The following is a 17,820-nucleotide window of genomic DNA, read 5'->3' on the forward strand; positions in this document are numbered from 1 at the left end:
AAGTGGGGAAAAATTTGTAAACAAGGTGAAACATCCAATTTTTAAGAAATATATGAAGATCAGACTGACGATTCCCAAGATTCTTCTATGACCTCTTTTTTTTAACCTTCAGCTGTGCTCTAAAAAACCAGTTTCATAATCACGAAGAGAGACATCAGTAGGTTTAATTTAATTTGAAGATTAAAGTTACGGCTTGTCATGCTTTGATAGACAAATGCAACGAACTAGCCTTGTTCCGACTCCGTTCTTATACATTAGAGCGTGGGATTACCCATAGTTCCATCTCGGCTTTAAATCTCTGGTTGAGAAGCGTTACTGGTCCAGAAAGAAGTTTCGGCTAAGATGGACATCAAAAGTCGCTGGCAACGAATGAAGATCTTTAAGAATTAAGTTTTCAGAGAAGAACGAAAGGTAGGGTTATGGGCCAAAAGAAATGTAGAGGTGATGGGGACAGAGCTGACGGACAGGGCAAAGTAATTTGTGCTATCGTTAAAATTACACGTAAAATGCAAGGAAACGAAATTATATCAAGTCAACAGGTAACCACCAGCTTCAAGATCTGTCGGCGAAGTTTTAAGTATATATACCATGCAGACTGGTCACAGAGACTGATGCGCAATTTCCATGAAGAGAACCACCACTGCAAAAAGATAAGACTAATAAATGAAGTTTGAAAAAGAACGTTTTTTTCTGTAATAATTCAAGAGTAGGTTTCTATAGATAACGTGGCGCTACCCAAATTATTGAATTATGTATTTATTTCTTTATGTTTCATATATTCCTTCAACTTTAATTTCGGACTTTGATTATATATCAGCAGTGCACGTGTCTATAAATAGAACGCAGCAAGGCATGTCAGGTTTCAACACATAGGGATACCCAAAATGGAACGCCTCTTATATTCTGTTCGTTTTATTGAAGTAACTGACATACTTTTTAATACTTTCTTCATTTTATAAAAGTTCACCTGTTTTATCATTAATCTCACTTAATTTCCTATACAAAATATTGATTTCAGCAATGCTTTTCATAGTTTAAAAAGAATTTGACAGAATAATTGTGTTGTCGCATGACATCATTTACCGAGATTTTATTTATAATTTTATTTTTGAAAAATTAAATAGATATATGAACCAATATAGAAGACATGGTGTAATAAAAGGTGTCAGAATAATTTATAGATAACTTATATTTTGTTTGGAATAGTTAAAAATAGTTTGTATCGCAAAATACAAATTATGCGTCAAATATCTGAGAATTGTTCCATTTTGGTAATATCACATTACACTAAATATTACTTATATATTTATTAAAATGTTTTCAGTTTAAGCCAAGTTGTACAGAACTCGTATTGCAGATTCAGGTATTGAGTAAGGGAATTGAATTTCCGTGACTTCCTTTCGTTCTGGAAAATTGTTAGTACAAGTATAGTTCTTCTATAGATAGTCACGGTTGAAATGGTCAGTGTCGCGAAAATGGGCTTGGGTAAACAATTCTAGGACATACCTATGACATGTTCTATTGTCATACCAAATTCAATCGACATTACATTCAAAAGTTTTCGCTAGTGGAATAATTCATGTTGATGAGTTTATTTCCCAATTTCAGTGTTGTTCAAGGTCGGATGTCGGTATAAACACGATGTCCAGCGTGTTCATTATGTTGTTTGGTTAGGTAGCATCAAGGTCCTTCATGGGAACTCGCATCGAAATGACACTATTCACGGGACGAGAGACTTAGCTAACAAACAATATAAGAACTCTTACTATAAGGCCGTTGACGGAGACTGAACAGCCACATTCACCCATGGAACAGATGTTTCGCTAATACACTTTGTCATGTTTCGTTTTTTCGCAGCTTCTTATACACGCGTTTCGGAAATCCTGGAACGTTTTAGTTGATGATTTAATGGAGGCTTGCCGAGATTACGAGGTAATATTGCGGGTCAGCACCTATATTTATAAAGGAAGTTAAATGTTGACAATTTTGAAAGTTAATTTGGTTCAGTTTACATAGGTCTTTTGGATTGTAGAATTGCATTTATAAAGAAACATTTCATATTCGTAGAAGTATTTTGCTGAACAAATAAAATTTACCTGTCGTACAATGAAGAGCCCGAGACTGTTCTGTCATTTACACTTACCTTTATGTGACATAACTTGTCTTAAGGTGTCACAAGTACATATTGTGGACGCTGTCCGTAAGTGACCATTAAAGGCGGTCAAAAGGTCATGTTTAATTTATTCTGTGTGGTACTAAAACCACATATCCGTCACGGATAGGTCGCACACATGACCAGGTATTGTATACAGCTCGTGTCGCCTGGAAAAAACACTCGTCACCAGACTACCTAAAACACAATATGTCGGACCAGGTAAGTGTAATTCAAAAGTTGTCAGTAGGCCTATACATATGTTTGTTTTAAACAGTGTTTGGAGATTCAAACGCTTTTTTGACATTTGGTTTATATACATATAGAGTCAACGGCGTGATTCTGTGTTCATTTATAGTGTGTCATTTACATATACCTGGGTTAGATAAATCTAAGATGGGGGATATATCTGTCTCAGGTGCGAGAACATATACACATGTGCATTGTACGAACATCACACTGAGTCTACATCTAGATCAAACACGGACTTAGATATTCTATATCTTAAGTCCATAGATTAAACAGATATTTTTTATCTTTGGATTAACTCGTGGCCATTGACGTGCACGTGATTTTAAGCGCACACCTATATTCCAGGCAGGACTTTTTCAATCTTAAAAGACGTCATTTTTTTGTACATGCACTCATATAATTTTAGGACTTCAATTCATTTATTGCCAAAAATCAGAAGTTGTCAACAGTGAGCATCTCATCTTTGGTATTTACAAACATTAAATTTTTTCCTGAAAATGCAAATTTATTTATTAGTCATTTCGTTTAAATCTCCTTTATGAACTTCTGCAAGACTTAAATGTGGTGGAAGGTTTTATTTTTACTGAGTGGAGATAGCGCTGCAGATAGATCGTCCTCCTTTGTAAACATGCCTTAATGTAAGTTGACCGCCTCGTGAACAGTCAGGGTCATTTTCTGTCAGAGCTAGCTTGTATATATCGGGTGGCTACCTCACTGAAAACATACGGAATGCCCGCCGCATGTCGCGAAGATCAATTAGGGTAACTGGCTCGGTCAAGGACACAGTAATAGCACACTTCGGTCCGTTTTTCTGCTTCTTTGAGAAATACAAACCGCCACGAGATGCCACGAAATGGAACCGTCTACACGAATGTTTGGACATGAGTCGGTTCTCTGACCTGATGATGGGAAAAATGAATGGAACGAGGCTTTATCAATTTAGATTGTCGGTAAAACGTATGAAGACCATACAATACCTTTGTAAGATTTCTTCCCTCCTTTTTACTGAAAACTAGTATGTTTGGGATCTTATATAAGAGATGAGAATTGAATTCGGTTAATTCTTTGAAGCTGTGTGGTAGTTAACGGTATATAGACACCCCAAGGCTGAATGGCCATTTGATGGGCGATGGTCATAGGCTGCCGGACTACACAACAAAAGCAGTCTCTTAATTCTAAGGATAAATGCTTTCAATTTGAACACATACACCGACAACCAAATATATGGGATAAATAAATGATTACTTACAGCATTCCGCCGCCCTAGGAGATAACATATAGCTAATGTAGAGACATGTGTAAACAATTATTTATTCAATGTTGGTCACTTTTTTAGACTGGGGAACCTACTGAAGGGCAATTTTTTTTTATAACAGACAAATACATTGAGTCTCCCTTCTTAATCCTGGTTTCCTTACCACCTGCCTGTATGACAAGCCAAGCTTACATTTATCCATGAGCGATGTTACAACTGATTCTGAACTGTGTAAGATATGTATATATGAAATATCTAACAGAATCTGTAAGGTATCCTTATGATATCATAAACAAAATATCGAAAATAATGTCGTTAATTATCACGCCCTGAATGATATTTATCATACAATGAATCACAAATATTTATGGTTAGTTTTAAATATCAATGCAATATACTTATATTCCCTACTAAGGAAAGGGTCGTTTGATCATGAGTGGTCTCCCCTTCCATACGCGCAATGTTGTTGTTTATTATTGTATAGTAATCATCAGATATAAAAACACAATATTTTGGGATTAGTTTTCAATATCGAGACATTGTAGTTGAGAGTATAAATAAACTTTGACAAGTGCCATTGTATTTTATGAATTCATGGAAATCCAACTCATTGTTTCCCTTTGATATTTAAAGGTTATCTAATGTAATGCCGCTTACGTTGTCGACAAAAAAGACGTTGCTATTAGTGAACATTCATCGCCAGAAAAAGCAAGTTGAATATTTCAAGTTAGAAACCTACACCTAAGGACGAAACGGGTTTATTGTGCAGTTTTATGCATATTTTGGCTGTTCTGTATCGCATTATTTGTATTGAGAGGTGCTATTCACTTCTGTGTGTCTTTGGTACAATAATTCACGTAGCAATTTAATTACATGTAATTTAGTCTAAAAATGAGTTTAAATCCATTTTATATTAATCACGTAATGCGATAATATGGGCATCTCTTAGGCTGAGATATCTTCTATTTATTTTAACTTTTCATTTTAAAATTCTTTTATTTAAACACACCACCCGTTAAAAATGAACAAATTTATCTTGGACATGGGTAACCTATATAGTTCGATCGGCAGTGATGAAACCATCTTTGTAAAAAATAGTTGTAAAAGAAAGAAGAATGAAAAAAATAATTATGATAAATAAAAAACAATATGTGATATCATAATTTTCCATTAAAACTCTATGGAATTAATAAGGTTGGTTGCATTTATTTACAAAACGTCGAGAAAATAATTCTTAAGAGTCACTGGTCTCATAACCTTATGTCCATGTCAACAGCTAGTCACTTAGCACGGTGGTCTGTGCTGTAGTTAACACAACACACAAACATAGGCACGGTGGTCTGTGCTGTAGTTAACACAACACATAAACATAGGCACGATGGTCTGTGTTGTAGTTAACACAACACATAAACATAGGCACGATGGTCTGTGCTGTAGTTAAAACAACACATAAACATAGGCACGGTGGTCTGTGCTGTAGTTAACACAACACACAAACATAGGCACGGTGGTCTGTGCTGTAGTTAACCAAAAACACAAACATAGACACGATGGTCTGTGCTGTAGTTAACACAACACACAAACATAGACACGATGGTCTGTGCTGTAGTTAACCCAACACACAAACATAGGCACGGCGGTCTGTGCTGTAGTTAACACAACACTCAAACATAGGCACGATGGTCTGTGCTGTAGATAACCCAACACATAAACATAGGCACGATGGTCTGTGCTGTAGTTAACCCAACACACAAACATAGACACGATGGTCTATGCTGTAGTTAACACAACACACAAACATAGACACGATGGTCTGTGCTGTAGTTAACACAACACACAAACATAGGCACGGTGGTCTGTGCTGTAGTTAACCCAACACTCAAACATAGGCACGGTGGTCTGTGCTGTAGTTAACACAACACACAAACATAGGCACGGTGGTCTGTGTTGTAGTTAACCCAACACACAAACATAGACACGATGGTCTGTGCTGTAGTTAACAGAACACACAAACATAGACACAATGGTCTGTGCTGTAGTTAACAGAACACACAAACATAGGCACGGTGGTCTTTGCTGTAGGTAACCCAACACACAAACATAGACACGATGGTCTGTGCTGTAGTTAACACAACACTCAAACATAGGCACGATGGTCTGTGCTGTAGTTAACCCAACACACAAACATAGGCACGGCGGTCTGTGCTGTAGTTAACACAACACACAAACATAGACACGATGGTCTGTGCTGTAGATAACCCAACACATAAACATAGGCACGATGGTCTGTGCTGTAGTTAACACAACACACAAACATAGACACGATGGTCTGTGCTGTAGTTAACACAACACACAAACATAGGCACGGTGGTCTGTGCGGTAGTTAACCCAACACTCAAACATAGGCACGGTGGTCTGTGCTGTAGTTAACACAGCACACAAACAGAGGCACGGTGGTCTGTGCTGTAGTTAACCCAACACACAAACATAGACACGATGGTCTGTGCTGTAGTTAACCAAAAACACAAACATAGGCACGGTGGTCTGTGCTGTAGTTAACCCAACACACACAGACACGATGGTCTGTGCTGTAGTTAACACAACACACAAACATAGGCACGGTGGTCTGTGCTGTAGTTAACCCAACACACATAGACACGATGGTCTGTACTGTAGTTAACACAACACACAAACATAGACACGATGGTCTGTGTTGTAGTTAACACAACACACAAGCATAGGCACGGTGATCTGTGCTGTAGTTAACACAACACACAAACATAGGCACGGTGGTCTGTGTTGTAGTTAACACAACACACACCGACACGATGGTCTGTGCTGTAGTTAACCCAACGCACAAACATAGACACGATGGTCTGTGCTGTAGTTAACACAACACACAAACATAGGCACGGTTGTCTGTGTTGTAGTTAACACAACACACAAACATAGGCACGGTGGTCTGTGTTGTAGTTAACACAACACACAAGCATAGGCACGGTGATCTGTGTTGTAGTTAACACAACACACAAGCATAGGCACGGTGATCTGTGCTGTAGTTAACACAACATACAAACATATTTGTTGTAGACATCTAAGAAGATTGATGACGGAATAGATCGGAGATGTGGTTTCGGAAAGCTGAAAGCAGGGCAAGTATTTGTATTACATCAACCTTCAAATTGACGATGAAAAATCAAATTAAGATAATATCTAAATTGAGTTATTTTCTGAACAATATGTCATTTTTTTTATTGATCAGATAATTTGATCCCCTTCGTTATATAAGCATTTATATGTTCATCTAATAATAATGTAGTTTTACTTTTTATTTGCCATAAACTTTATCCATCACCGAACTATATTATAGTTGTTTTCATCCGTGCGTTATTTGTACAATCTTTTTAATTGGAAACAATTGAAAGTGAAATATTCTACGATTCCGAGCGATTTCCACATCACTCTGTAGTACCATATCTGCAACTGAGATACAATTTCTATAATAGACTGTTCTCCATATTTCCCGAAGCATGAATTACTGAGATCACCTTGAAGTACAACGCCTTGTTTGTCCATAATGTATGGAATCACACCTACTTTTATATACATACAGATGGATGCAGATATTCAACAGAATGTCTGTTTTTGTCCTGTGGGTGTTCATCTTGTGCTTCCTGGAAGGGTTCGCCGTTAACGGTATTGGCAGCGCTGCACTTCCGTCAATAGAACGCCAATTCCAACTGACCTCCACGAAGTCCGCCCTCATCCCAAGTTCACAGGACATTGGAGCACTCATCGTTGTTCTCTTCGTCAGTTTTATCGGCGGACGCTATCACAAACCCTTCATCGTGGCTACAGGATCCGTGATAATGGCGCTAGGCTCATTCATCTTTATTGTTCCACATATCGCCGAGACGTATACTCCCGGTGGTGAGATTTTAGTTTTTTACAATAACAATGTAATTTGTAAAATTTTATTTGAAAACCTTAAACTCTGAACGAAAATGTCAGCACCATTTTGCGTCCGATTGATTTAGAACTTAGTAACTTTTCAGCTGTACATCAATGTTTCAAGATTTTTTTCTAGATTTGCTAAATTTCATCACATCATTCCAGTTACTTCGCCCCCTTGGGTACATTTTGACGCCTTGTAAAACACACACAGACATCCAAAATAACTGTTGAAGCACTGGTACGTTTTTAGCAGGGAACATTTTGACTGGACGGGAGATAGGATTAATGAATCAATGAAAACATTGGTTGTCCCAGTTATCACTCTGTAGACTTTTTGGGGTGGTTCATTTCCCCAAATTGATGAGAATTTCTAAATGATTCTTTTTAAATTTTATTGCCCTTAAAAATTTGAATTCGTTTTCTTGTCAATTTTCAGAAATATCCAAGACATCCAATGACATCTGTCCTACAGGAGGTGGAGGAGGCGGCCCTGCGCCTTCTTGTGAATCTAGTGGAGAGAAGTATCTTGGAGTATTCATGGCCGCCCAGATTGTTCACGGTTTGGGATTTACTCCTATGTTCACACTTGGGACCGTCTACATTTACGAGAACACAGATTCCTCGACGGCAGCAGTCTACATTGGTGAGTGATGTCACTATTGTCATGTGATAGTCATGTGATTGTCCTATGATACACATGATGATTTTATAAGTAATATTTCAATGTTTTAGTAATGAGACTACACGATTTGATAAAATCACACTCTTTCTGTAGGCATAAAACAAAGAGTAAAACGTATATTACTAATTACGTCACTGCTGACGTTTCGAAAAATCGCTTTATAATAATTAAAACGGAGAATGAGGATTTTGAATAAATTGCGATTTGTCAAATGATTAAAATTTTCCACGGGGAGTAGTAATCCATGACAATTAAAGACTTGTGTTTGTCTGTAATGATTCATTGTTAGGAGATAATATTTGTATTCTACTCGGGGATCCAACGCCTGTATTAAAAGGATTTAATTTCCATGTTTTTTCATGAAAAATAAGTAAAGATAATGCTCTTACATATAATATTCACAGTATTAGTTCAGTGTTAGGTTTGACCATGTCACTATTTTCAGTATTATACAATATAAGATAAATATGACAATAGGATCCTCCGTTCAGGTCGGAGTTCGTTAGGTCCTCTATGTTTCGCTGGTCCGATTATATCAATTCGTATTTACATAAATCCAAACCAATATCTGACCTTCTCATTTTCCACAAACTTCAAAATGTAAAAAAATCGTTTTCATTTCTGAACATAGCTTTTGTACATACTAAGAATTACCGTGTATGATTATGAATATGTTGCAAATTGTAAACCTGGTCATTCATTCATTCATTCATTCATTCATTCATTCATTCATTCATTCATTTATTTATTTATTTATTTATTTATTTATTTATTTATTTATTTATCCTTCACGGTCCACTTTGTCCATATCTTCGGCTTTGGTATGGCACCTATCGAATAGATACATTTGTTGTCACTTCAGCTTCTGATACATCAGTGACAATTGGTCTTGTATTTTCTTCTGTTATTGTAATCTAATGTAGATCTATGTTAAAATGTCTTTTTCTTTCATCTCGCAGTAAGTGACAATATTGTGGCTTTAAATATCAACACGGACCATTTGGCAATTTTCGATCTTGTAATTTATTAGCTTTTGGACGTTCAAACTTCCACCTATATCATACCTTATGATCCATCGTTATTTTGTGAAACGTGGACGTTTTAACAGACAGTCTTTTTAATTTAATTGAGAAAAGTAATATTATTGTTGAATATTCTTATCTTCGATCCTGATTCAAGAATTTGAAACATATGAACATATTTTCATTTTTTTATATCAATTATATCGAGTTTGACCAAGCTCCCCTGAAGTTTAACAAGCAAAATTTACCGTTTATTATTGTGGTCATATCGTCGTTGTTAATACTTGCCGGTTGTTGACAAGCTTGTTCCCCCCCCCCCCCCCCCCCCCCCCCCCCCTTTTTTTTTTCTTTGTATTTACTTGTAACCATTTAACTTGCACCAGGTCTGACGTACGCAGCTGCGGCTATGGGTGTGGCAGCCGGCTTTTTCGCCGGTGGTCAGCTGACAGAGAAGCTTTTTGTGGACTTCGACAGAATAGACCAGGAAAGGTATACGATTTTAAAGATTTTTTTAAAGTCACAAATTTAACGAATCTCAGTCAAAATCCTACCGAATGTCAGTCACAATCCTAACGGATCTTAAATAGTCACAATCTTACTTCATTTCAAAACAGTCACAATTTTACTAAATCTCAAACCGTCATTATCTTTCGTAATCTCAAACAGTCACAGTAATTACTAAATGTCAAAAATTCGCAATCTTACTAAATTTCAAAATAGTCACAATCCTACCACATCTCAAACAGTCACAATCCTACCACACCTCAAACAGTCACAATCCTACCACATCTCAAACAGTCACAATCCTACCACATTTCAAACAGTCACAATCCTACCACATCTCACACAGTCACAAACCTACCACATCTCATACAGTCACAATCCTACCACATCTCAAACAGTTACAATACCACATCTCATACAGTCACAATCCTACCACATCTCAAACAGTCACAATCCTACCACATCTCAAACAGTCACAATCCTACCACATCTCAAATAGTCACAATCCTACCACATCTCATTCAGTCACAATCAAACCACATCTCATTCAGTCACAAACCTACCACATCTCAAACGGTCACAAACCTACCACATCTCATACAGTCACAATCCTATCACATCTCAAACGGTCACAATCCTACCACATCTCAAACGGTCACAGACCTACCACATCTCAAACGGTCACAATCCTACCACATCTCAAACAGTCACAATCCTACCACATCTCAAACGGTCACAATCCTACCACATCTCAAACAGTCACATTCCTACCACATCTCAAAAAGATGACCATGTAATCCACTTTTGAATTACAAACAGCAATGCATGACTTACCGTTTAGGGGTTAAATGTTTTGTTTTATAGTTAAAATTGTCTATTGATTTTCTTTGTATGTCAAAAGACACTAAACAAGAAACACCAAACTAAGTCTTATCAATATGTAATAATAAAATAAATAAATAAACCGATGCAGGATGGATCGCACCGACATATTATTAAGAACACTTTATAGACAAAATGATGCAGAAAAATTGTCCCTTTTGGTGGTATCATAAACGTGACATTTGTACTGTGAGATCGCTACTTCTCTCTTCGTTATACACTGTTGAAATTCTTTCAAGCCTTGGATTCAACGCCCGTGACCAAAGATGGATTGGAGCGTGGTGGGTAGGATTCGTCATTTCTGCAGTAGGATTTTTCTTGATCGCTGTACCTATCTACGGCTACCCCAAATACATGCCAGGTGAAAAGAGGATTTCTATATCTTATGAATGTTTTTGTTACAATTATCAAAGTTCATGACAACTTTAACGTGAACAAAATTGTATTGAAATGCTCATGTATCATTAGTATTCATTATTCTACTGTTTCTGAAAGAAGATATACGTGAGTCAGACCTGATTTTCCTTTTTGTAAGCAGCTACAAATGGTTTGTCAATGAATGCCGAAAAGTTTTCTTTACGTTTTTGATTGGACGCTTAAAATTATATGAATTTTCATCGGAACAGGTTATGGACCAAGTGAAAAACCAAAACAGGAGAAAGACAAAAAGGGTGTGAAGCCAATGGTTATCTCTTTTTTCAAAGATTTATTAAAATTGGTAAGCTTTTATTTAGTTTTTTTTCTGGGGAGCGATTTCAAAACTCATAGCTTGTTAGAATTGATTCATTTTATGCATTGTCAATCAAGTAACTAGAAATTCCTACTAGTGTCGTGTCCCTTGTAATTTCTGAGTATTTTAGTATCCTTGTTAATGGGCGACCATGAAGACGTGCCTATTTTACACGATCAGCGATTTGAATTGATAAAATTGATAATAAATATAAAGTGTCATTGAATCTAAGCAATGTTTTGATTAACATGCTATTTACCAATTCACGCGCGGTCCGATTACTCTAAAGTAAGTAATTTTCGAGGGGTTTTATTTCCGGCATTTTTAAAGATAACTCCCACTTATATTTTCTATTGTAAAAAAAAATTCCGTGTGTAATAATATTTTTGGAAACAGATCTATGCCATGGTTCCATTCAACAGTAATACATATGTTAGTACTCAGCATCTATTTTTTATTTTCACCAGTTAAAAAACCCAGTGTACATGTTTATTAACCTGGGTGGATGTACAACATCCCTCATCATATCAGGAGTGTCAGCTTTCTCATTCAAGTTACTGGCGGAGCAGTATCGACTGAGCTTTGATGTTGCCGGTTACCTCATCGGTAAGTCGTTTCACAAGCGACCTAGGAACCTTGTAGTTGTAAATATGTTTTATCAGTTACAATATCCGGATGTACTACCAGTGGTTTAAAAAAAGTGTCACAAGAAAACACGAGTTGATTAAGTCGTAAGCCAAACTCAGAATGATGACACGGAGACAAGATAGGAACGAAAATACGATTAACGAAAACGATGTGTCCGGGTAAGTGCCTAGTGTCAGAGTTGAGCTTAACTAAAGTATACGCATATTGTACGATATGTAAGTAATGAAGTAATAAGGACAGTATGGACTATTGGAACCGCATTGAAATAATGTTCAAAATTGAAATATTATTTCTACAGTGAAAAATATTATTACAATAGTCGTCGCAGATTCATTTGAAATACCGCTACATAAAACAGATACAAAGTAATAAGTAAAATCGAGAGCGGTGGTGAAAATTTAGGTGTCGCGATAATCCCTTCGGCCGATGGACGCCCAAGTCCCTTTATAAGGGAAAAAGAAAATCCGAAGTTGTGATATGAAATATGGTGATTCAAATATCAAAAATGTTTATATAAACTTAGTACGTTACGTACTGTAGCCACTGAGCGTGAGTAATCACAGAGAAAACAATTCGTGAGACATTCCGAGGAAAGGAGTTTACCGTCACATGTCGGCCCCTCTCCATAAAAGGAATTGTTTGATTAAAAATAGGAAAATTCATTGTAAGAGATGAATGGACATGTAGTTACAAGTAAAAAGTATTTTTGTTAAAAATCATCAGTTAAATATACAAAATAGATAAATAAAAAATCACATAGGTAAATTATATTACTGAAATATTGAATTGTTAAAGAAACATACTTCTGTCCGCTGAATCATATCCTCTATGCCCACACAGGAGGCCTCATACTCGTTGGAGCTGTTGGCATGAGTGGAGGCGGAGTACTTGTCAGGATATTTAGACTGGAGACAATTGGGATGACACGTCTTAGCGTGTTGGTAGCTATGATGTCTTCAGCACTTGGGGCCAGTTTCCTTGCTGGGTGCCCAAACGTTAATTTGGTAGGATTGTCGGTGCCCTACTCTGACACCAGGTAGGTGTATTTTTGTTATGTTGTATAATATTATACAAGACTTTGGAGACATTTGTGTTTATCACATGTACACCAATAAGTAAACAAGTAAAACTTGATACTTAAAGACTTCAGTGAAAAAGAAAGTTGTGAAAGACAGAAAAAAATCTTCACAACTGAAAATCAATGTCCAATGTTCTTTTATCATTCAAGTACACTGAATGGCTACATCGATGCATGTCAAGGTTCATGTGACTGCACGTCCACCTCATATTCCCCTGTATGTGGTCATGACAATAACGTGTATTACTCCGCCTGTCATGCTGGATGCACGACTCAAGCATCAGGAGGTCAGGTAAATTAATTATATAGGCTGAATATGTCATGTGTATCGACACTAAATAGCAGCTCCTTCCATCTGGAACTGGAACTCTGGGCAGTTATTTTTTGTTTGCATGCCAAGCGCAAGCACAATAAAGAAAAATTAACAGTATTTAATTCATTAAGCTCATTTCGAGAAATAAAATGCACATTCATTTCCTGTCAGCATGCTTTAAGTAATGTCATAAACGCATTCGAATTGAAGAAAATAAGACCGCGAAATCTCATCAATCATGTGGTACATTCAACTGTAGTTATAAAAGGGGGACCAGTTACAGCTGCCGGAAGCTGCGTGGTTAACACACATGCGCATTTTACTATAAATAACCTTCTTATTGCAGATGACAACGTTCGGAAACTGTAGCTGTGTAGCCAGTCGTCTGAATGTGTCGGTGACGGATGCAAATGCTGCGGTTGTGTTGGGGAGATGTGATGATAATTGTACGAATCTTCAAATCGTTGTTCCTTGTATGTATCTCGCCCTACTCGTCATCCTCCTAAGTGTCACTCCTACATCCATGGTAACACTCAGGTATGTTCCCCATTTTATCTTATATACCGAATAACGGGTAATTTTCGCGGCAAACATTTTCGAGATTTTCTTTTAAAACGGTAGAATTAACGAATTAAAATATCGCGATCTGTATGTAATAGGACATCTAATAGATTAAAAGATAACCGGCTCTATGCTTCATTTTGTTTACTTTTAAGTTCCTAAAATTCTGATTTTGAAAATCCTTTATCTCAAATTCTTTACATTATTGACCTTGGAGTGAACAAACTTTCGTTTCAAACTGTCATTATTGTGTCTATTTACTCGTAAAGCATTGCTTTTAATACAAAAGTGCTCGTGATTCGTGTATTACAGTGAAGTCACAGAACCACAATAAAACTGTCCATTGATGACCAGTGCTGTTCATATTGCTGGTTATCTAAATAAAAACAAAACAACGCAGACTTAATTCTAAGCACTGTAAGCGGTTTTAGATAAGTTTGGGTAAAAACATACCATACACTGTAAACTATTTACAATTTGATTTGTGTTGACTAGAAACTGTTGACAATGAAGATGTCAAGGCTTTATCACTTATCCTTGTGAGACGCTGAAGAAAATCTTTGAACTGTCAACGAATAAAAGATATTTTTACCGAAGAATTTGGTGCTTTGAGCTATTCAGATATCTGCTTGACAATAGAATTGTACATTGTTATCTAGTTCTGTCCTTATATGGTCATAACAACCACTTCGGGTGAATATTGAAAGTACAGCTAGTTTCTGGTACATAAGATGCTGATATTATTACAGATATACCCATTTAACATATATTATTATTACACATGGGTAATATAACCTGTAGTGACGTAAGATAACGGTATGGCGTCGTACATTTTTGCATTGTTGGAGATCATAGATATAGAACCGAAATGACTTTCAGTTTGTCGTGAAAAAAAAAACGATATTCTACAATATATACCTGAATGATCAATGTTGAGATAAGAGATCATAAATTCGTTTGCTTTTCGTAGGAAATCAAACTCACCAAAGGCTGCTAAAATCAAATATTCTTGGATTTTCATTTATCACATACCATATGGGTTAAAACTCCTATTAAGTACTATATCTATGTAATTCGTTATGGTACGGGCACTACAAGTTAGTAATTATAGTTTTATTTCAGATGCGTTGACGAGGATCAGAAATCCTTTGCGGTAGGACTACAATGGATGTTTCTTAGACTATTAGGTATGAATCACTACTTATTTAGTATTAGCTTACGTCAGCGGGTCTTGATACATTTTTTATGCACCCGGATCGGAAGATCGGGGACATATTGGTTTTGTGCTGTCTATTTATCTGTTGTGAACTTTAACCTTGCTCTTAACTAGTGTACTGTAAGGCGTAAGGCTTTCATATTCGGCATGTGCGTTCCTTGTGACAAGACCATGTGACCTTGATCGTGGCTTTTGAAAGTAAACAATTAAATTGAATTAATGAAGGCATAAGAGCTTTTAAAATGTGCATGCAATGAGAACATGCCTTAAGATGTACAGTTTTAATATCTTACTTCATAATTTCGTAGCAACAGAGGACATAGTACTTGATAAACACTTCTTATTTTTCATACGCATTTAGAGTTGATATCAAAATTTCAACATCATTCAACAGAGTACAACTCTGAAATATTAGTAAGCGATTATTTGAAGAAGTTCCATGCCTTTTACTGTGGTGCGAGATTAAGGACAATTACATGCTTATGAATTTAATATGATGATAGCTCTAAGTTGCCATTTTCGCAACACGTAGAAAGCAAAGATTTAACCCTCCCATCAACTTTATGTATGTTTTGCATTAACACGTTTTACAGGTACAATTCCTGGACCTCTGTTGGTCGGGGCTGTCCTTGATGGAACGTGTGAGATATGGACGGAAATTCCTTGCACCAGTAGCAAATTCTGCATGATGTATGACCTTTCGCGCATGTCTACAGGGATCATGATGTGGTGGGTTATCGTATCCGCCTCGTCCGCCATGTTCTACCTTATGGCTTCAATACTTGCATCCAGAAACGAAAAGCATTTCTCGCTTGATACTGCGAAATAAAGTTATACATTGATATTTGTCTGCAATATACAGACTGTGCTGATTTCAGCAAATGCAAGTTTATGTTTTTTTCATCAGAGACCCAGGAAAGAGTTCTCAAGGTAAAAGTAACTATATGCATCGTGATATCTATACACTTATAGAAACGTTTCGTGTTTTACATACAATCCGGACGTTGGCAGCATAAAACGTGTTTTACATACAATCCAGACGTCGACAGCATGAAACGTGTTTTATATACAATCCAGACGTCGGCAGCATGAAACGTGTTTTACATACAATCCAGACGTCGACAGCATGAAACGTGTTTTATATACAATCCAGACGTCGGCACCGTGAACCGAGTTTTACATACAATCCAGGCGTCGGCAACATGACACGTGTTTTACATACAATCCAGACGTCGACAGCATGAAACGTGTTTTACATACAATCCAGACGTCGGCAGCATGAAACGTGTTTTACATACAATCCAGACGTCGGCAGCATGAAACGTGTTTTATATACAATCCAGACGTCGGCAGCATGAAACGTGTTTTACATACAATCCAGACGTCGACAGCATGAAACGTGTTTTATATACAATCCAGACGTCGGCAGCATGAAACGTGTTTTACATACAATCCAGACGTCGTCAGCAGGAAACGTGTTTTACATACAATCCAGACGTCGACAGCATGAAACGTGTTTTACATACAATCTAAACTTTGACAGCATGAAACGTGTTTTACATACAATCCAGGCGTCGGCAACATGACACGTGTTTTACATACAATCCAGACGTCGGCAGCATGAAACATGTTTTACATACAATCCAGACGTCGGCACCGTGAACCGAGTTTTACATACAATCCAGATGTCGGCACCATGAAACGAGTTTTACATACAATCCAGGCGTCGGCAGCATGGCACGTGTTTTACATACAATCCATACGTCGACAGCATGAAACGAGTTTTACATACAATCCAGACGTCGACAGCATGAAACGAGTTTTACATACAGTCCAGACGTCTTTGAAGTGGTGTCTTTTCACTGTTGGCAATATTTCATATAATGAAAAACTTTCAAAACATACAAATGATTAATAAAACGTTTGTAAAAGTATGACTCTTTGTATTCTAAATATTAAACGAATCAGTTAATTACAAGAAATTATACTGTAGTTATAATCAAGACGTTAAGAGCTGAAATTATGATAATTTTAATTCACTAGCTGTTGCTGCAGTAGTGTCATATAAAACGTTTTCATTTTGTGTTGAGAAAGATACGAAGCAATGTTTCTGTAGATACAAGAAAAGAATTGATATCTAAAATTTTCAAAAGGTTGATAACCCAAATGGGTCTATTGGTATTAAGATAAGTTAATGAATGCCGAAATATCATAATAATTACGTAAAAATATTACATTTCCTCGAAACAGTCACACCTTTCACAGAAATTGGGAAAAACAACCTCAAAGTAATGTAGTTGATGATAGATGGTTGATTAATTGATCCCCGTTTTTGTGTATGACAAGTACAATCACATCGGTTGAGGGATCGAATCTATTTTGCCCGCGCCCTTCACCTCTTCATTTTTACTTGTACTTAATCCTTATCCAAGGTTTAAAATGTGTTTTTTTTAGGTCTTCGTGTCAAATAGCAAGTAATTTATTTATGTTTTCTATACATGGCATAAACATCGCTTTTAAACTTATCAAATTGAATACTGGTTTAGAGCATATACTGTAACCGTAATTATT

General features: G+C 36.7%; 1 protein-coding gene across 1 annotated transcript; it reads left to right on the forward strand.

The window, feature by feature from the left end:
- Positions 1-3,144: 3,144 nt before the first annotated feature.
- Positions 3,145-16,078, forward strand: LOC132543574 (solute carrier organic anion transporter family member 4A1-like). Its single transcript, XM_060207089.1, has 13 exons — positions 3,145-3,354; positions 6,750-6,811; positions 7,273-7,589; positions 8,050-8,256; positions 9,701-9,806; positions 10,943-11,064; positions 11,330-11,421; positions 11,901-12,039; positions 12,922-13,117; positions 13,310-13,451; positions 13,819-14,009; positions 15,156-15,220; positions 15,843-16,078. Exons 1-13 carry the CDS (start codon positions 3,145-3,147, stop codon positions 16,076-16,078), a joined length of 2,085 nt encoding a protein of 694 aa, XP_060063072.1.
- The last annotated feature ends 1,742 nt before the right edge of the window (positions 16,079-17,820 follow it).

This window comes from Ylistrum balloti, unplaced genomic scaffold, assembly GCF_031769215.1.
Source record: "Ylistrum balloti isolate Yb309-2 unplaced genomic scaffold, AGI_CSIRO_Ybal_v1 Utg369758, whole genome shotgun sequence".
NCBI classification, from domain to species: domain Eukaryota; kingdom Metazoa; phylum Mollusca; class Bivalvia; order Pectinida; family Pectinidae; genus Ylistrum; species Ylistrum balloti.